The 19,622-nt window shown below is 49.6% G+C and overlaps 2 protein-coding genes across 2 annotated transcripts; one reads left to right on the forward strand and one right to left on the reverse strand.

Moving 5' to 3' along the window:
- Window positions 1-2,524: 2,524 nt before the first annotated feature.
- On the forward strand, window positions 2,525-8,886 carry LOC118075395 (LHFPL tetraspan subfamily member 5 protein-like). Its single transcript, XM_035097342.2, has 3 exons — window positions 2,525-3,285; window positions 6,224-6,466; window positions 8,768-8,886. Exons 1-3 carry the CDS (start codon window positions 2,853-2,855, stop codon window positions 8,794-8,796), a joined length of 705 nt encoding a protein of 234 aa, XP_034953233.1. The 5' UTR covers window positions 2,525-2,852; the 3' UTR covers window positions 8,797-8,886.
- A 1,561-nt stretch (window positions 8,887-10,447) lies between these two features.
- PCSK1N (proprotein convertase subtilisin/kexin type 1 inhibitor) lies at window positions 10,448-19,199 on the reverse strand. The gene is made up of 3 exons (XM_035141080.2): window positions 19,074-19,199; window positions 14,171-14,757; window positions 10,448-11,324 (listed from the first exon to the last, which is right to left on the reverse strand). Exons 1-3 carry the CDS (start codon window positions 19,122-19,124, stop codon window positions 11,063-11,065), a joined length of 900 nt encoding a protein of 299 aa, XP_034996971.2. The 5' UTR covers window positions 19,125-19,199; the 3' UTR covers window positions 10,448-11,062.
- Between the last annotated feature and the right edge of the window lie 423 nt (window positions 19,200-19,622).

Below are 19,622 nucleotides of genomic sequence, written 5' to 3' on the forward strand. Positions count from 1 at the left end.
TGGGGGACTCTCCTTCCTTTGAGGTTTTTAAACACGAGATTGGATGGCCACCTGTCATGTATGCTTTAGTTGAGATGCCTGCATTGCAGAGGGTTGGTGACCCGGAAACTACAACTAATCCAGAATGAGGCAGCTAGACTGGTGACTGGGAGTGGCCGCCGAGACCACATAACACCAGTCTTGAAAGACCTACGGTGGCTCTCAGTATGTTTCTGAGCACAATTCAAAGTGTTGGTGCTGACCTTTAAAGCCCTAAACGGCCTCGGTCCAGTATACCTGAAGGAGCGTCTCCACCCCCATTGTTCTACCTGGACACTGAGGTCCAGTGCCGAGGCCCTTCTGGCAGTTCCCTCACTGCAAGAAGCCAAGTTACAGGGAACCAGGCAGAGGGCCTTCTCGGTAGTGGCACCTGCCCTGTGTTCCGCCCTCCCACCAGAAGACATCTGAAGGCAGCCCTGTTTAGGGAAGCTTTTATTGTTTGATGGATTACTATATTTTAATATTTTGTTGGAAGCCGCCCAGGGTGGCTGGGGAAGCCCAGCCAGATGGTCGGGGTATTTATTATTATTTAGGTTTAGCTTTCGCTGTGATGCCCACCTTGTGTCTGAACTGCATCACCACAACTGGCCTCTGACATGGCTAAATGCTCGTCTGTAATTGGGGGTCAGTAATGGCTTAAATTCTTTGTATGGAGGAGCCTCCTAGCACATGAGCCTAGCAGTCTGAAGCCCAGGCACAGGTTTGTAACTTCTGTGAACTAGAATGTTGTACAGTTGTTCTTTATAACATATTGCTGTGAAGGTTGCACACAACTCCCAATCTCTGCCAAGCAGTAGAAGATTCCCAGGAATCCCAGGCACTTACTCTGGGGTGCATTTCCATTGGAAATCAAGATGCAGTGAAGACTGTTGTACCCTTAAGAAATACTATTTGTTCTACACACCAGAAGCTTTCAAGGGAGGGAGAGCACAGTTTAAAGCATTTGCATATCAAGAGGGGCTTGTTCCCCCAGCATTGCCGCCATCTCCCTGCCCTCTTTTGCAACCTGCCAAGATGGTTCTGCCCTTTGGCCCCGCATTGAGGTCTGCCTACTTCCTTTCTTGTTCCCGGAAACCTGCTGGGAGCAAGCAACCCCTCCCCTTTCTGTTTGCTATTCCAAGTCTAATTTTAAATGGGCACATTTTTCCTGTGTGACATCATGCCTCCCTCCCAACCTGCCAACCTGGCACCCCTGTTTTGCACAGACCCAATGATCCTTCTTTGAAGCCAATGCAATTCTGGGCTGCATCAATAGGAGTACAGTATAGTATCTAGATCAAGGGAAGTAATAGTACCACTGTATTCTGCTCTGGTCAGACCTCACCTGGAGTACTGTGTCCAGTTCTGGGCACCACAGTTCAAGAAGGATACTGACAAGCTGGAACGTGTCCAGAAGAGGGCAACCAAAATGGTCAAGGCCTGGAAACGATGCCTTATGAGGAACGGCTTAGGGAGCTGGGTATGTTTAGCCTGGAGAAGAGAATGTTAAGGGGTGATACGATAGCCATGTTCAAATATATAAAAGGATGTCATATAGAGGGATAAAGGTTGTTTTCTGCTGCTCCAGAGAAGCGGACACGGAGCAATGGATCCAAACTACAAGAAAGAAGATTCCACCTAAACATTAGGAAGAACTTCCTGACAGTAAGAGCTGTTCGGCAGTGGAATTTGCTGCCAAGAAGTGGGGTGGAGTCTCCTTCTTTGGAGGTCTTTAAGCAGAGGCTTGACAGGCATATGTCAAGAATGCTTTGATGGTGTTTCCTGCTCGGCAGGGGGTTGGACTGGATGGCCCTTGTGGTCTCTTCCAACTCTACAATTCTAAGGCCATTGTTTCATAGTTTGCATGTGTGGCAAAAGAAGTGCTTGCAAGCCTGTATTTTCCCTTCAATATCTCAAAGGTTATCTAAATAGTACCGTTTATTATTATTTTTAGCATTCACTAACAGACACTAGTACCCAAGATCTATGACAATATGGATATATATGCTATATATGTAAGTCAATAATAATATTTAAAAATCTACTGTGCTGCCTGCCACCTGCTGGAAACGCAGAGTCTGCAGAGGACCATAATAGGTGTCTGTCTGCATTCCTGCATTTTGTAGCCGATGTGCATTTTGGAGGAGAGGAACAGCTTTTCTGGGCCCTCTTCCTCCCCAGCCCCAAAAACACCGCTTCTTGATTTTCCAAGCCAGGAAATGAAAGCGTGCCTCCATCCTCGCCGTGTAGGAGCTCGCCCTGGGCAGGTGGAGGGAGGAGCGCGGAGCATCTTCCCGGCAGCTCCTTGCTGAGCGACCGAGCAAGAGAGGCCAGGACGAGGCGCCCAACTCAACCTGGGCGCCGGGCCAAGTGGCAGCTGCTTTTGCCTCCGTCGCTGGAGGAAATAAATCCGGGTTTGTGGAATGAGGATGGGAAGAGCCGGGGAGCAGCATCTCCCTCCCTCGGCGCCCCGCAAGGGAAGGTAGCCAATCTCGGGGAAGGAAGGTACCGTAGCATCCCCAGCAGAGGAATGCAGAGAGACTGCAGAGGAAGCCAGCCGAGCAGCCCTCCCTCGCCCTAGAGGGAGCCTGGAACCAGCGACAGGGAACGCTTAAGCTGCTGGAGTCGAGGAATGCAGAAATTTGCCCAGAGGAGGAGAGGAGCCAGGAGCTGAAAACGAAAGCAGGACACCCGCAGCCGGAGGAAGTGGGTGCGCGCTGGATTGTGGAGCAAAAGGGACGCGGCGACCCTTCACTTTATCCTTCTCTGGAAAGCTTCTCCCTCGTGGAGGTTGCCCCGGCGGGGCAGGTCCCTTGAAAGAGGGCTGCTGAGCCATGCTGGCAGCCCGAGAAGCAGCTGCCCTCTACCAGACGGATTTTGTGCGCAATGCCAGGGCGGTGGGCGCTCTCTGGGCTGGCTGCACCCTCTGCTTCGGCGTCCTGGAGGTCGTGGTCCTGATCCAGCCGGCGTGGGTGCAGACAGCGCCGCTCACCTACCAGCTGCCCCCATCTGGGGTCCTTTTTGACCCCAGCGTCAGCGCCGTGGGCTCCTTCGGCCTCTACCAAGTCTGCAAGGAGCGTGATGGCACTCTCCAGTGCGAGGGGTCACTGGTCACTCTCACCCCGATCCCATCCTTCAAGGCAGCCGCGGTCTTTGTCCTGATGGCCCTGGTCCTGGTGATGGGCAGTGTTGCTTCCTTGGGCCTCTTCTGGGTCTGCAGCCCTGGGACTGTCTACAAGGTGTGTGCCTGGCAGCAGCTTTCAGCAGGTGAGAGAGAAGGTGCCTCTCAGTGGGAGCATATGGCAGGTTTCCTGGCAATACGGCTGGGTGCGATGAGAGCAGGCAGACACCTGGGCTACCTTCTTTTAGAAAGGAACGGGTGGGAGGGCAATAAATTCATTGAATCATAGAATCTTAGAGTTGAAAGGCACCCAGGGGTCATCTGGTCCAACCCCCTGCAGTGCAGGAATCTCGGCTCAAGCATCCATGACAAATGGCCATCCAACCTCTGCTTAAAAACCTCCAAGGAAGGAGATTCCACCGCCTCTTGTGGGAGTCTCTTCTACTGCCAAACAGCTCTTACACGCATGCACACACACACACACACACACACACACACACACACACACACACACAACCCTCTGGTCACCCGGGGTCATATCCTGCAGAAATCAGTCATGTGATTGCTTGGTAACATATTTAGAAGGCAAACAACAGCGTGAGTCACGTGCTGGTGTGACCAACAGACCCAATCCAAGATTGGATTGCACCACAGGCAGGCTTGATTCTCAATAAGTAGGATTCCCCGGCGGCAGGAGTCTGGTTTTACTCCCCACCTAAGTGGGGTCGCCCAATACTCACCTTCCTTTTACCTGTCCAGATTCTCCCCCTATGTTCAGTCTTATTGTGGGATCCCGGGTTCTGGTATTTTCTGCATCTTATAAATCTAGAGCTCAGAGTCATCAGCTTAAGCAGAATGGAGACAGATAAGAGAAAGTCTTCTTTACGCAACACACAGTTAAACTGTGGGATTCACTCTCCCAAGGCTTTGTGATGGCCACTGACTTGAAGTGGGCTGGACAAATTCATGGAGGAGGAGACTTTCAGGGGCTGCCAGACACGGATTCAAGCTACAAGAAAGAAGATTCCACCTAAACATTAGAACTTCCTGACAGTAAAAGCTGTTTGACAGTGGAATTTGCTGCCAAGGAGTGTGGTGGAGTCTCCTTCTTTGGAGGTCTTTAAGCGGAGGCTTGACAGCCATCTGTCAGGAATGCTTTGATGGTGTTTCCTGCTTGGCAGGGGGTTGAACTGGATGGCCCTTGTGGTCTCTTCCAACTCTATGATTCTATGGTGAGCATGTACCATATTACTTCCACTATCAGAGACACGACAGCTCTAAATATCAGATGAAGAGGACCACAAGTAAGACAGAGCTATTCTCATGTTTGATCAGGCCGAAGTGGAAGTGAGACAGATAAAAAGCCTGCCTTTAAAAAAGGTGTACTACCATGACCACCCAAATGTATCTGTTTTAGAATGGGCGACCCTCTAGATGCCATTGGCTTCTCAACTCTTAGGCGGCAAGGCCAATGGACAGGGAGGACGGCTACTAGTCGTGATGACTATATGCTTCATCCATGATCAGAGGTACCATTCATACCTTTCCAAATACCAGTCATTGGTATTTTGAATACCTGCCCATTGAGGGACAACAGTGGAGCCACAGCTGGAGAGAGCTATTGCCCTCATGCTCTGCTTTGGGCTTCCAAGAGGCATCTAGTTGGCCACCATGGGGTAGACAAGCCTTTGTTCCGACTCAGCAGAGATTTTCCTATGAACTATGCAAGTTGAGCAAATTTGCACAATTTTCTTCTTTTGCATAATTTAGTCTGCAATTGTCACTATTTCTGAACAATTTCTTCTTCTGGTTTTGCTAGCCACAGGGGAGGGGCAGGGAGTTATGCAGGACTCCAGATCCAATTTAACCACCCATCTTTTGAGATTTCTGCAGATGCCACCTGCACACTTTCTGGCATATCTTTTGCTGCCCTAAGGGCCAGAAACCTGCTGCAAAGAATAAAAGCTGCGCTTCTTGGAAAGTTGAATTCTGTACCCATTGCCATATTCAGTGCTTTTTCGGTGTTCCCGCTCAACTGCAGCATACGCAGAGCCCTGACTGTGTAGAGTTCCCTTGGAGTGCTCTTGTGCAGTTCCTATCCATTTCAATGAGGCTTCTGCAAGACAACTTCCTGGTGGATTGTACCCCTTATAAATTAGCAGGAGGGTGGCATCATTCAGATTTTCCCCCTTACGTACCAAAATGTTTGGGGCAAAGGATGGGGTCCTCTCCTGCACCACCAGGATTGGAGTAGGGGGAGAGAACAGTGCTGGTTCCAGGATGCTGAGGGCCCTCGGACATAGTGCCCCCCCTTTGAGCTCCCCCAAACCTAGACGAGGTGTGATGTGCAAACAGAGAATTCTCTTAGATGGCGCCTGATCTCCTAGAACATTCTGAGCAAAGTGAGAATTATAGTATTGTGGGGGCAATGGACTTCTGCTGGTCTTCAGGTTCCTGGCAAATGCCCAATCTTCCCCCACCCTCTGGAGCTAGCATGGGGAAAGTAGGTTAAACATCAAGAATGGGGTGGGTGGGGGGCAGAATCAGTAGTGGATTATCATCCTACTAGTGTAATTCAGCCCGTTGAATAAACGGGCGCTAGAACATCCCGGGGTTCGGAGAAGCGCTTGCGCAGCACTTCTCCAAACCCCGGGACCTGTCCTTGTTGTCGGCGGCAGGGGGACAGGAACGAAGGAGGAGAAAGCAGCCCCTCACGCCGATAGGAAGGAGGCATCCCGGGGTTCGGAGAAGCGCTTGCGCAGCACTTCTACGAACCCCGGGACCTGTCATTGCTGGACGCACACACGCGCGCTCTCCCCCGCCGCCGCCAACGCTCAGTCCAGCTGGGTGCAGCGGTTGGCGGCCGCAGGGAAACAGTAGGTGGGGGGGTGGGGAGTGTGTGTGTGTGTGTGTGTGTGTGTGTGTGTGTGTGTGTGCGTGCAGTCTCTGCATCCAATCCCTGTGTCCATGGGGCACATGCGCAGTAGCACGGACACAGGGACACAGGGAATCTGGATGCAGAGACACTTGCACTTTCTTATATAGGATGGAGGTGTATTAACTCTGTCTCTCTCTGTCTCACAGCAACTTGTCAGGCTCTCGGCTGCCTGGTTTTCCCAGACGGCTGGGGTGCCCCTGAAGTCAGGGCTCTTTGTGGGCCCCGGGCCAGGAGCTACACCCTGGGCGCCTGCACAATACACTGGGCCTTTACCCTTGCCTTGCTGGGCATAGCCGATGCCCTGGTGCTGGCCACCCTCGCTTTCGTCTTGGGGAACCGGCAGGATGCTCTGCTACCAGCAGGCTATGCGCCACCCTCGGGAGGAAGAGGTAAGCAGCAGAATATTAGCCCCCGTCCCTGTTCTTCTAAGCAAGGATGGGAGCCAACAGATGCTCAGATGCGAGGCTGGCAGGAATGTCAGCTGCTGCCTAGCAACGGCCAATGAGACACAAGGATGCATCTGAAATGGGGGGGGGAAGGTGGAGGGGGCTGGAGGCTGCAGCAAAGAAGCCCAGTCTTCCAGGAACCACTGAAGCCCCCCCCTTTCCTCTACACCAGACAAATAAAACTGGTGCCGATGCGAATGCATATGTGTGCAGAAGTCTCTCCCTTTCTGCCACAAACTGGGATTAAGGACTCTGGGTTTTCCGCTGCCTTACTTGCTGCCACCAAAGAGAGGGGGGAGGCGGTAGAGAAGGCACCATTTTCTCCTCATACCCCGTTCTGGTGTTTTTCGAAACACTATCTACAGTAGGTCTTTGTGTAAAGAACTCAAAGTCTGTGCTCCATTCTCTCACTACAGCCGCCACCACCACCCAAAATGGGATTCTGTGATAATAAATTATTATTATTATTATTATTATTATTATTATTATTATTATTATTAATACCCCACCCATCTGGCTGGGTTTCCCCAGCCACTCTGTGAGTTGAAGATTTGCACGTATTGCTTTTTTTGTACAATTTCAACTGGTTATAAGGGAAAGTATACAGAACTCGCTCTCAGTGGCATAGCACCACAGCGGGTGTGGTTGCCCTGGGCTCAAAATTCTTAGGGGCATTACTTTTTTAAAGTAATAATAAATAGACAATAGTGTGCCCTTCCCACAGAAAATCTCTGTGCTCGCATGGGCAGACTGAGAAGCGGATTTGGGTGATGGCTGGTTGCAAGGCTTTAGAAAGATACCAATCCCCCGTCCTGCTCTCCGCCATGCTAAACGCTCACAGGGTGCTGCAGCTGCCACTTGGGTAGGTTGCAGAGCTATTGCCCCTTTGTTCCAACCTATCAGTGGATGGTGCCGAGGATATTTGCCTTGCCCTGGGCGGGCACTGGCAACCCACGCTACACCACTGCTCATGCTAGAGGCTTGGGGCACATAGGGCAGGAGGTCCGCTTGCAGTCAGTGCCCCCATCTTGGTTGTAACTTGATGCCTGGCCTGATCCAAGAGGTGTGTGCATTTTCTCTGACCCTGCCAAGCCCCACATGAGGTATGTCTCAGGATCTCAGGCCTGGAACTAGAGCCATAGGATCACCACCAAGCACAGAGAAGGCTTGGTTTGGTTCCTGAAGCAGAAAATCTGTAAACTACCTTCCCCACGCCAGAAAAATAAACCGACTAGCTGTGGCTGCATACACACAAATACGGTTGTTTAAAACACACAGCTTCCCCTAAAGACTCCTGGGGGCTCTAGTTTTCCCTTACAGAGCTACACTTCCCAGCATACTTTAAAAAAAACTATAGATCCCAGGATCCTTTGGGCAAGTCATGTGCTTTACACGTGTGGTTTGTATGCAGCCTGACTCTGTGTCTGAAGTCAAGGTCAGTCTGAGAGTTACATAGACTTAGAACATGCAGAAAACCTATAGAGAGAGGAAATGAGAGCCATTCATGCCTTGCTGGGCAACGGCTCACACCGCCTCTCTCGGTAGTTGTAACCCTGACCCACAGCATGGGAGGAACACTTAATTTTATTTTATTTTAAAGCAACCTGGATGCATGAAGTTTGTCCTTAAAAATGCCTTTAAAATAAAGGTGGTGACACTGTTTTATATTTATTTTAAAAATCCTAAAAAGGAAACGATCATAACCACCCTAGTACACTATAAAATAGAGGCAGCTGAAATTTGGTATGCTGGAATGTGACACTAGCCAAGGCCTCCGTACCCAAATATGCTCACAGGGCATGTGCCACAATATCACCTATGATGATGCCTGCCTGAGTTCAGAGGGAAGGTTATGGGATCGTAGAACTGTAGAGCCGGGAGGGATCCCAGAGGTCACCTGGCCTGCAATGCAGGTCGCAAGACAGGGCCAGCGTTGCATTCATTTGTTGCAGGATGAAGCCACTTGCTCCAGGCAGCAGCACAAGGAGCGCAGGACAGATGAGAGCATGAACTATTATCTGACCAGTGCATCAAAGAATTGTAGATTTGGAAGAGGGTACCCAGAGGTCATCTAGACCAACCCCCCTGAAATGCAGGAATAAAATGTGTTGGCCTTGGTGGGCTGGGGGAATTGGGGCTCTCCTTCAAAGAGCAAATGCCTTGCTTAGGCAGGGACACGAGAAGAACAGTATCTTTCCAGGTCTTTTTCTTCCCATTCCCACCCCATTCCCTGTATGCACACAGGTGTGACTTCAGCACTGATTCCGGACTGATCTCGCCTCCCAACGGACATCCTTCAGAGTTGGTCGCTCACCACAACAGAACCATTTTCTTGCTGTGCCTAGCTGTTGCAATAAAGATACTTTTTATTTTAAAAAATGCTACATTGTGTTGTGTTTCCGCTGGAAACTGAAACGGAAGCAGAAATTGCTGCAGGTTGCATGTTTGTCCGAGTCAGGAATGGAAATCATGTGAGCAAATATATCTGTTCTATCAGTGGGTGGGATTCAATTAAGTTGCTGCATGTGCAACTTGCTGTGTTTTGGCCTACAACTCCCATGATCCCTAGCTAACAGGACCAGTGGTCGGGGAAGATGGGAATTGTAGTCCAAAACATCTGGAGGGCCGAAGTTTGGGGATGCCTGCACTAAATCTTCCCTGGAGGGTTGGGGGGGAAACCTAAGTAGATTTTGTTACGCTCCCTCCCCCCCCATGCACACACACACTCCGCACTTAGCGCTATGCTGAAATCCACCCGTTTTTTTTATTTCCTGATCATTATGTAAACAATCAACCTTATTTTCTGCATAGTTTTTGATTTTTTTCATTCCACTGAAATTAATTATGCAATTATGCCGTCAGTTGTGCAATTTATATTTTTCAGTTTTGGCCAATAGTGGACAGCGAAATGAACAACGGAGGTTTCAGTGGGAGCCAAACTGCAGGAGAACGAACAGCACTGGTTGTGACAAACACGAGACAGGGTGCCTCCGGACATCCTTTGTTATTAGTTATTTCTATAGCTGATCTTATAGGCTTTGAAAATCATTTATCTTATTCATTCTCACTGGAACCCTCCAAAGCGTTAAATATTTTTCCTGTTTTACAGATGAGAAACTTGAGACTGGACAAAAGTTTTGAGTTGTCTCAAGCCTGTCCTGTAAAAAGTTCCCAAGGGCATTGAGACTTGAACCTCCGAGCTCTAGTTCAACAGAGTGTGTTGTTGTTGTTTAGTCGTTTAGTCGTGTCCGACTCTTCGTGACCCCATGGACCAGAGCATGCCAGGCACTCCTGTCTTGCACTGCCTCCCGCAGTTTGGTCAAACTCATGTTCGTAGCTTCGAGAACACTGTCCAACCATCTCGTCCTCTGTCGTCCCCTTCTCCTTGTGCCCTCCATCTTTCCCAACATCAGGGTCTTTCCCAAAGATTTTTTTCTTATGAGGTGGCCAACAGGGCAGTCTCGAGCAGGTCGTGCGCCCTGGTGCTGAGGGGCGGAGATCACTCCAGCGCCCCTGCCCTCGCAGGGCACAGCATGGTTCCCGGCGCCCTGGCGCACCGCGCCACCGGGGGTCTACCTAGAGCCGGCCCTGGTGGCCAAAGTATTGGAGCCTCAGCTTCAGGATCTGTCCTTCCAGTGAGCACTCAGGGCTGATTTCCTTCAGAATGGATAGGTTTGATCTTCTTGCAGTCCATGGGACTCTCAAGAGTCTCCTCCAGCACCATAATTCAAAAGCATCAATACTTCGGCGATCAGCCTTCTTTATGGTCCAGCTCTCACTTCCATACATCACTACTGGGAAAACCATAGCTTTAACTATACGGACCTTTGTAGGCAAGGTGATGTCTCAACAGAGTGTATTGGAGTGTATTTCAACAGGGTATTTGAAAAAGGTTTAATAAGATGACATCAATGACATCAACGCTACATTAAAATACCTGATGGGCTCTTTATTAATTCATCAACACCAAAAACTCTGGCCACAAGCAGGATCAAACAGGGCGACAAATCAGCAGGGGGCACATATGTCTCTGTGTAAAGTGAATGTGGGCGAACACAAGGCATCTTACAAACCGGACATACACAAGCAGGGGGAAACTCTGGTGGGCCAAGGGAGGAGCAAGGGATGAGAGACAGGGTTGAGGTAATGGGACTATTAAGGCAGAAGGAAAATCAGGGTGGGTGGGGGTTATTTGAGCCACTTTTTTATTTTTAAGCCAAGATGGCCCCCAGCTCTGCATTTAGCATGGGAGGGTTGATCACCATCAAAATGCGTCAGATTGGCTGAACTGCAGCTTTCTATCGGGACGCCCAGAAGGTTAGCGGAGGAAAGAGCCCCTCCCCATACAATAACAGAACTGGGATTTGGGGAGCCCGGTGCAAGGCTCCCCCCTTTCTCCTCAGTAATTTGGGGTCACAAGGCAGAAAAGAGGCAGGAACAAACACTAGGTGTCACAGTCCACTGACATTCAGAGACTGCCAGAGAGGTGGGGGGGCAGGGGCAAGGTGGCTCCCCCAATCTTTTTTATGCCAATTCCTCCTATTCAGGGAGATACCGGAGCCTCTGCATCCCCCCGGAAACCCCCCTCCTCCCGCCGGCCCCTTCCCCTTCTGTCCGCTTGACTCGTTGCAGCTGGGGCTCCCCCCCAGCCTCCCCACCTAGTCGTTTGACCCGCAGAAGATTGGGGGGTTCAGGTAGGTCGCCTCCATCAAAGATGGCCCGCCGCAGGCGCCGGGGGGGCGCTGGGAAACGCTGGGGGGTCAGGTTGCCCGCTCCTGCCAGGATCCGGCCAACCAGGTATCTGCAAAGAAGAGAAAGAGAAAGAGGTAAGTCAAACGAAGGAGCCCTCTCTGCCTTTCCCCACAATTCTTTGCAGGGGCCAAGGATAGGCCTTGACTCATAAAGTTGCCTGCCATCTCCCCTCTCCCAAGAAAGGCTGGAGACTGAAGTTGCAATTCCTGATGGCATACCCTCCCATACTTTCCACTAAACCCCACTTTCATCGACAGAACCCAATGATGCCATTGAAGCTCCCAGACATGGATTGGTTAGCATGGGGTCTGCTCTTCTAGATTTCCCAGAATTAACACCTGGATTTTTCTCTTCCTTGAATTAGTCTTCCCTCTCTCCATACCCTAGGATAATGGCTTCTTCAGATACGTTGAAAACTTATCTGAGATTTCTTACTGACAATATCAATACTGGTGCCCAGATTCCTTCTGGAAGATTCTTTGACCTCAGTATCCTACGCCGTGGCCAAATTTTGTACCTTAGCTATTAAAAAACGTAAATCTCTTTTATTGAATAACACATTACAACAATTTGTCCTGCCCTCCGATGTTGATATTGCTGCTACAGTTCTTAGTTAAATCTCTTATTCTTTTATGGTGTTTTATTCCGCTGGACCTGTATTTTAAGTATTGTATATTCAATTAGTATATTGACTGTTAAAACCCCGTATCAGTCATTTTCATTGTTTATGTAGAGAATTATGCAGAATTTCTGGTTTAATATGCTGGCTGTTTGCCGTAATAAGCATTGACTGACTGTCTGATACTGGTGTCCAGACTTCCAGGGAAAACAGCTTGCCCCCGCTGTGACCATCTCCCATTGTGTGTGCCCCACAGTACTTTGTGGCTCACTGCCGTTCTACAGTTGATAGACAAGCATTCCTCACCAGCCAAGTCTAGGGGGGGGGGAGGTTCCCTCAAGGTAGCAAACAGAGAAATGCAAGCACTTGGACTCAACCCTGTCCTTCCATTTACTAAGGGCTCCTTGTTCCAGTGGGCACGGAGAGTAGACAACTTCTACTGCTTCTCCTGCCATCCTTCTCCAGACCTTTGCACGCACACACACATGCTCCAGTTCCTCTGGAATAGCATGGAAGGCAGTGCAGGGAGCTGTAGGAGAAAGGAGAAATTCCTCAACCCCCCCCCCTTTCCTCCCTCTCTTTTGCACTCACGGAAGGTGCCTCTGTGGCATCAAAGAGCCTTTCACGAATGGAAGAACAGCATTGGATGCAACCCAGACAGCCTATAATATCAGGCACGTCCAACAAGTAGATCGTGATCTACTGGTAGATCACTGGATGTCTGTGGTAGATTACTGCTAGATTACTGGCTCCCCTAAAAAAAGCTCACCCAAAAATGTCCTCCTCCCTAAATATATATATAAAAAGCTGAACAACTATGACCTGAAGCCCTTAAAGAAATGGGCCTTCCTCAGTCCTAAAAGAAGCTCAACAAGTTTGACCTGAACCCCCCAAAACAGGGCTTCCCTTCCTAAAAAAAAAGCTCAACAGCTTTGACCTGAACCCCCCAAAAGGGGGTAGATCACTGCCAGTTTTTAACTCTGTGAGTAGATCACAGTCTCTTGGGAGCTGGCCACCCCTGCTATATATCATGGTTTTATTACATTTTACTAAAATTATTACATGCCAAAATCTACCTAAAGTGAAGCAGGTTCCCTCCTTTCTAATAAATTAGTGACTGCACAGTGCACTAATTAAAAGACCAGAATTCCACCTGCAAATAAGCCGCCAGATGCAAATCTGGGGACCTACCTGGAATATCCAGGTGAGGGAGGGGCTGTGAACTACAATTCTCATCAGCTCCAGCTAGCATGGCCAGCAGTCAGGAATGAGGGGACTTGTAGTCCAGGACCTCAAGAGGACCTCAGGCTGAAGAAGGCAGTTCTAGGGCCCAGATTTTCTACACTGAATATTTCCTAGGCTGTGGTTTTCTTTTAAAAGGTAAAAGTGCTGGAGCTCTTCAGCCTAGCAATCTTGCCCCTTGTTCCCATGTGCGTGAGGCAGGGGCAGGCTGTGTTAACGCACAAGTTGTTCAAAACCGTGCATTTCCCAAGCATTGTTTGAATTTTCTTGAACTATTTGATCGTTATTTTTATACTCCAAAAAGTCAGATCATCATACAAGAGATGGAAAGTCATTACTGGATCACACCATTTCAGGTGAGGGTTTGCATCGCTGAACGAGTTCCTCTTGCAAAACAAACTCCCTGCATTTGGACAAAGAGCTTGCCAGGGAGAAGGCTGGGTGAACTCTTCTCCATGACATGCTACTTTTCTATATGCATTGTTAAAAAATAGGAGGGGGGGGAGATAGTCACGCATACAAAGCCCCACACCTGGAACCTGGAACCAGCCCAGGAAAACACTTTACTGCTTGATTCTGGTGAAAATATAAACTGCCACTTAAATTTCTTATGTACCACTTCCTGTTCCATTAACTGTTTCCTCGAATGTACGATCTTGTTATTTTAATTATATATGCTATATAAAAAGAGAAATGTATGAAGGCAGCCTGAGTTCATTCTGTGATGGAGGACGATGTGTGGGCATTCTGCACATGCTCATAGGCACTCCCTTCTTTATTGCTTCCTGGGTTACACAGCTGAGAATGACATTCCAAACAGGTTCTGGGGCTAAGCCAGGCACCCCCAAACTTCGGCCCTCCAGATGTTTTGAGACTACAATTCCCATCTTCCCCGACCACTGGTCCTGTTAGCTAGGGATCATGGGAGTTGTAGGCCAAAACATCTGCAGGGCCGCAGTTTGGGGATGCCTGGGCTAAGCCCTAGCTCAAAGAAGGCTCCTGTGCTTCCTCTCCAGGGATCCCATTCCAGCTACCTCAGCATCTCAGGGTCCATCTCCCCAGTGGGTTCTTCCTCCCCTCCCAGCTCCTCTTGGGGTTCAAATCCTCCTTCTGGGACCCAGTGACGATTTCGCTGTGGTTGAGGTGGAAAGGAGTTGCCTGCTAAGCCGGTCTCATCATACTCTGGGTACAATGGGGCACCCTTTGCTTCTTCCCAAAGCCTGAGCAAGTTGGCCAGATAGGCAGACTCCTGGTCGCGGCGATGCCCATCCTGAAGGAGGCGCTGTAGAGCAAGGGCCAGCCGTTCGTCTGGTTGGAACTGGTTCCCGGGCGGTGCCACCGCTCTCTCTAGTGCCTGGGCCAAGCGGTCATCTTGCAGTGGGTTACCGGAAGAGGCCATGGCTCTCTCTAAGGCTTGGGCGAGGTGCTCTTCCTGCAGCTGACCACCAGGGGACGACATGGCTCTCTCCAGCGCTGCCAGCCGGACGAGTTCGGGATAATAGACCTCATTGGCCAATGCAGTCTCGTAGGGCACTCCCTGCAGCTCCCGCCGAACCCTTCGGGCTCCCCCAGATAAGTTGTGGTTCAGCCCTCCACGGGAGCCCCCTGTGGTGGGGAGAGGCTGTAAGAAACAGGGGGAGAGATTGCAAACTGAATTTTAAGGAAAGGTCAGAAGTCAGGCTGGCAACAACCGCAAGGAGAGAGGGGGGCACGATACCACCTCTACCCCACAGCAAGCCAGTCGCTGGGCATTTTGTGGTGTGGGCCATTATATGTCAATATGAAACAGCGAAGGACGAAAAAGGGCAAGCAATTTAAGCATAAGTAACTTAAGAATTAGGGACCCAGGTGGCGCTGTGGTTAAACCACTGAGCCTAGGGCTTGCTGATCAGAAGGTCGGCGGTTCGAATCCCTGTGACGGGGTGAGCTCCCGTTGCTTGGTCCCAGCTCCTGCCAACCTAGCAGTTCGAAAGCATGTCAAAATGCAAGTAGATAAATAGGAACCGCTACAGCGGGAAGGTAAACGGCGTTTCCGTGTGCTGCTCTGGTTCGCCAGAAGCGGCTTTGTCATGCTGGCCACATGACCTGGAAGCTGTACGCCGGCTCCCTCGGCCAATAATACGAGATGAGCGCACAACCCCAGAGTCGGTCATGACTGGACCTAATGGTCAGGGGTCCCTTTACCTTTTTAACTTAAGAATTAAATTGAAAACAAAAATTGTAAAGGGCACAATTCAACCGAAAGCAAAGTACTTTCACATCTTAGGTAAGATCCACACCATACATTTAAAGCAAATTTACAATGGTTTTGACAGTCCTGGTTTCTCCCAAGCAACGCTGGAAACTACCGTAGTTTATCCCACGTAGAGCTACCATTCCCAGTATACCCTTAAAAACTACTGTTCCCAGGGTCCTTTGGGGAATCCACATGCTTTCAATATATCGCGTGGATGTGACCTTATTGGTTTTAGCGAGGGGAAGCGCTTAGCCTTCTAAACGAAATCAACAAGGTCCTGGCAGGACACAGTGTTGAGGTAACTGCCACAGGAAGATAATTCTGAGTGTCCCAAAAGAACAGCAAATGGTTAGTTAATGAATTTATTTTCTGCCTCAGGTGCCACAATAATAAGCTTGTTGTCTCCTGCTCCGGAGGATAGGACCCAAACCAATGGATTCAAGTTACAAGAAATGAGATTCCAAATAAACATTAGGAAGAACTTTCTGACAGTAAGAGCTGTTCAATGGTGAAATGGTCTCCCTTGGATGGCGGCAGACTCTCCTCCCTTGGAGGTTTTCAATGAGAGGTTGGATGGCAATCTGCCAGGGATGCTTTAGCTGAGATTCCTGCTTTGCTGGGGGTTGAGCTAGATGACCCTCAGGGTCCCTTCCAACTCCACAATTCTATGATTCTAACTCAGTCAGTCTTGCTCACAATGCACCTTGACTTTTGGAGGTGGAGGCATAGCTGCCAAGTTATCCCTTTTTTAAAGGGATTTTCCCTTATGCTGAATAGGCTTCCTCGCGAGAAAAGGGAAAACTTGGCAGCTATGGGTGGAGGTGTCATTTGCTGTTCTGCTTCCAGCAGCAAAACATCTTGGATCAGCCCTGGTGTTTAGGCGCAACTATGCTGAATTATCAAGCATTACTCAGCGAGCTTCATGGCTAGGGGAGGCGTGGGGGTGAATACTATAAAGCAGAGGCAGATTTAATTTTGAGTGAGTAATTGAGCCGAAAACTGCCTGCAGATTTCCTGCTGTGACGTCTAGAAGGACATCAGCTAGAGTCTTAAAAATAAACAAAGATAAATAAATTAAAAAGCCAAGCCAGAAAACTAGACTGTCCCTGAGCTCGTTCTATTAGATTCTTTCCAGATTTTTCTCCTTGGTTTCACTCTGGACTTCTGTCAGGTTTGTGGAAACTGCAATAAATCTGCAACAGCCAAAGGACAGAAAATGAGATGGTTTTCTGGTGAGGCAACTCGTATCATTCGCAGTAGATGTTCACAGGACCAATTGTAGGGACCAAAAAGCTCACGTCACAACAAACTATTTTGCCTCTAGACTGCCATAGTATGGCATTTTGTTTCTCCCTTTGTAGATGTAGGTGTTTATATTTCTGCATCTCCAGATAGTATTATTAGTTAGAATCACATCAATGTTTCTGGTTACAGGTAGGTAGCCGTGTTGGTCTGGGTCGAAGTAAAATAAAAAAATTCCTGTGCATGCACACGAAAGCTCATACCAAAATAAAAACTTAGTTGGTCTTTAAGGTGCTACTGAAGGAATTTTTTTATCAATGTTTCTGTTTTTCTTCACATTTGTAAAAAGGCTTTGATGAAGACAGAACAACAAAGGCTGAATTCTTTTGGTGTGTGTGTACCACACACATAGATAGAAGCCTGTTTCCAAGTTCTGACCTACCAGCCCAATACACACAAATATGATCTATACCAGCCGCACTCTTTTCCCAATTGCAAATTGGTTATTGCAAATCACCACATGTCCTTCATATATAAGCCATATCTATGTAACTAACAGCAGCCAAATTTCAGGGCATTACTAATTATTAGTAATGATTATTATTATTATTATTATTATTATTAACATATCAATTTGCACCATGCTCCCATCTCCCATCTGGGGACCAATAACCAAACTTCCTCTAATGCCTACCCAAATGGAGAAATGTACTTGAGCCGTAATCAAGATTCAGGAGCTGAAAGACCCTCTGGAAATGGGGGCAGGGAGATCTGCCAGTAGAGGAGACAGATGGGCCAGACTCAGGCTGGGCATCTCTACAAGGATGTGCACAGAAGCCCTTGAGGATGTGTCACAGTGGAAGGACCTCCGCAGTCTTCCTGCAGAGTTAGTCACAACCACCAGGAGGATGGATGCTGAGAAGCCTGGTTGGTTTGGGTACACTGAGAAATCACTTTGGTGGTTGTGAGGCTCTCCTGAGCTAAGGGGGGCTCCCTTCAGCCTCTCCCACCTTAAACACACATTCTACATATGTGCAAAAGCCCTGCAACATCCAATTTGCCTCTGGCTTTGTTCAAATTACCACTGCCCCTTAATAAGGAGTCAGGACTCCTACAGCTGAGATGGGAGGCAACGCACAGCCAACAGGCCACTGACATAAAAGCCCATCAATGAAAAGTGTGTCTTAATATGTTTCCAGTTTATTGCAGATTTTAAGTATTCTTTGATATATGTTTCATTCCTGCTTTTAACTCTTGTCTTTTATTGGCATTTTTTAAAAAAATGTTTCAATTTTAATGCTGGTTTTATTGTTTTGTAACTCGTTTAGAGGCTCTATTTACAATCAATTAGTATATGAATTTTCTTCAATAAAATGCTCCAAAATACATGCCCTGAATTATTTTTTTAAAACGAATAGTGTATGGCATGTATTTCAGTACCCCTCACTTTGCACCTCCTTTTACACTCAAATACACACGCGCACACTCCGTCTTGTACAGATGGATAACAGGTATTATCACGGTTGTGCTTCTTTGGTGGCCCATTTGCCCACCCAGATATGACACACAGAGACATAACCCCGCAATTTGGCTTGCACCCGTCACACCCTTTCCACAAAAGCCCCACACCCTTAGCTCATCCTTAGTCCCACAGGCGCCCACACTTTGTACACAGCAACGCCCCCAGCACTAGCTTGGCCCTTTGTACACATGCACACTCCAATTCTGCTGTGCGTAATTCTTTGAAACGATGGAGCTGAATTCGTAATAACGCATCCTTACCTTTCCACCCACAAAACCCTCCAGTGGCTCACAGGGTGAACAGGCATGAGTCACAAGCACACGCACAAAAACACACACGAGCGCCTTTCTTGGGATCGGCGGGTGAAAAAAGATGCACAAATGACTCACTGTTTTTTGCTTCCCAACACACAAACACACACAGATTGTCCTGCACAGTTAGAGAGCATCCTTTTTCTAGATCACCACCATTTAGATGAAGAACGCTCCTCACCCCCCCCCCCGCCATCCCCACAGTGCCCCATTAATTGGGCTTTGGGTGCCCCCCCCCGTCTCGTTTCTCGCCTGGGCTGCCAACGACGACTATTCAGTCAGCCCCGGCTTCATTCTACAGAAATCAGATGCGCGCACTCTAGAGCGCGGCTGGCTGCGCAGAGGCAGAAAAGCAGGTGCGCCACAGAAAGGTGCCACCGTGCCGGCAGAGCCAAAGGTTCTGGATCGCTCCAGCAAGGAAGCCAAGCCGCAGGGCCAGGGGCTCGTCTACGTGTCCTCTGGGTGCGGAGCCCCCAGACAACCCGGCACCCGTAACGCGCAATATCCTATCCCTCGCCCCTTCCGCGGATGCTCGCCCATCCCGCAAGTGGCTCGCGTCCTCCCGGTCATCCTGCCCGCCCGGCGGGCTGATGCTCAGGCGCCTGTTCTGGGTTCGAATCGCCTACCTTGGCGGCTCCGAGGCCCGAGAGCAGCGCGAGCAGCAGCGTTGGGCCCATCGCTCCCTCTGGGTTGGACGGGAGACCGAGGCTGCCCAGACGACGGCGGCGGCGACAGCAAGCGAGCGACGGAGCCGAGCCCAGACTGCGCCAGAGGAGGCGGCGGCGGCGCCAGGCAAGAGCCGGAGCTCCGCCTCGCCGCCGCGGCCCCGCCTCTGCCCATCGCTCCGCACCTGGGTCTCAAGGACAGCGGGGGGCATTGGATCCAACGGGCGGAGGACCTCGCCCCCCCCAAAAAATATTTGAGCATATCTGAGCCCCACCCCAATATTAATGGACATTGTCTCATTCAAATGGTTTTATTGTGTGCGCTACGTCTTATGATTGATTATGCGGGGCGAGGCTTTCCTGCCCCCCCCCCAATATTTTATTCAAGTTGGCACCCTTGGCCGGGTGCGGGGGAAGAAGAAGCACGGCCACGCCTCTGCCGCCGAGTCCGATTTCACCAGCCAAGGACTGGGGGCACCACGAGGAAGGCGGTGCCCCGGAGCGCGTGCA

This window comes from Zootoca vivipara, chromosome 16 (assembly GCF_963506605.1).
Source record: "Zootoca vivipara chromosome 16, rZooViv1.1, whole genome shotgun sequence".
NCBI lineage: Eukaryota > Metazoa > Chordata > Lepidosauria > Squamata > Lacertidae > Zootoca > Zootoca vivipara.

Coding starts and splice junctions, on each gene's coding strand:
- LOC118075395 (XM_035097342.2), top strand. CDS start 2,853: ATGCTGGCAGCCCGAGAAGCAGCTGCCCTCTACCAGACGGATTTTGTG. Junction 3,286..6,223: donor CTGGCAGCAGCTTTCAGCAG/GTGAGAGAGAAG, acceptor TCTGTCTCACAG/CAACTTGTCAGGCTCTCGGC. Junction 6,467..8,767: donor GCCACCCTCGGGAGGAAGAG/GTAAGCAGCAGA, acceptor GTATGCACACAG/GTGTGACTTCAGCACTGATT.
- PCSK1N (XM_035141080.2), bottom strand. CDS start 19,124: ATGGGCCCAACGCTGCTGCTCGCGCTGCTCTCGGGCCTCGGAGCCGCC. Junction 14,758..19,073: donor CGGGCCTCGGAGCCGCCAAG/GTAGGCGATTCG, acceptor TGTTTCTTACAG/CCTCTCCCCACCACAGGGGG. Junction 11,325..14,170: donor ATGGACCCTGAGATGCTGAG/GTAGCTGGAATG, acceptor TCTTCTTTGCAG/ATACCTGGTTGGCCGGATCC.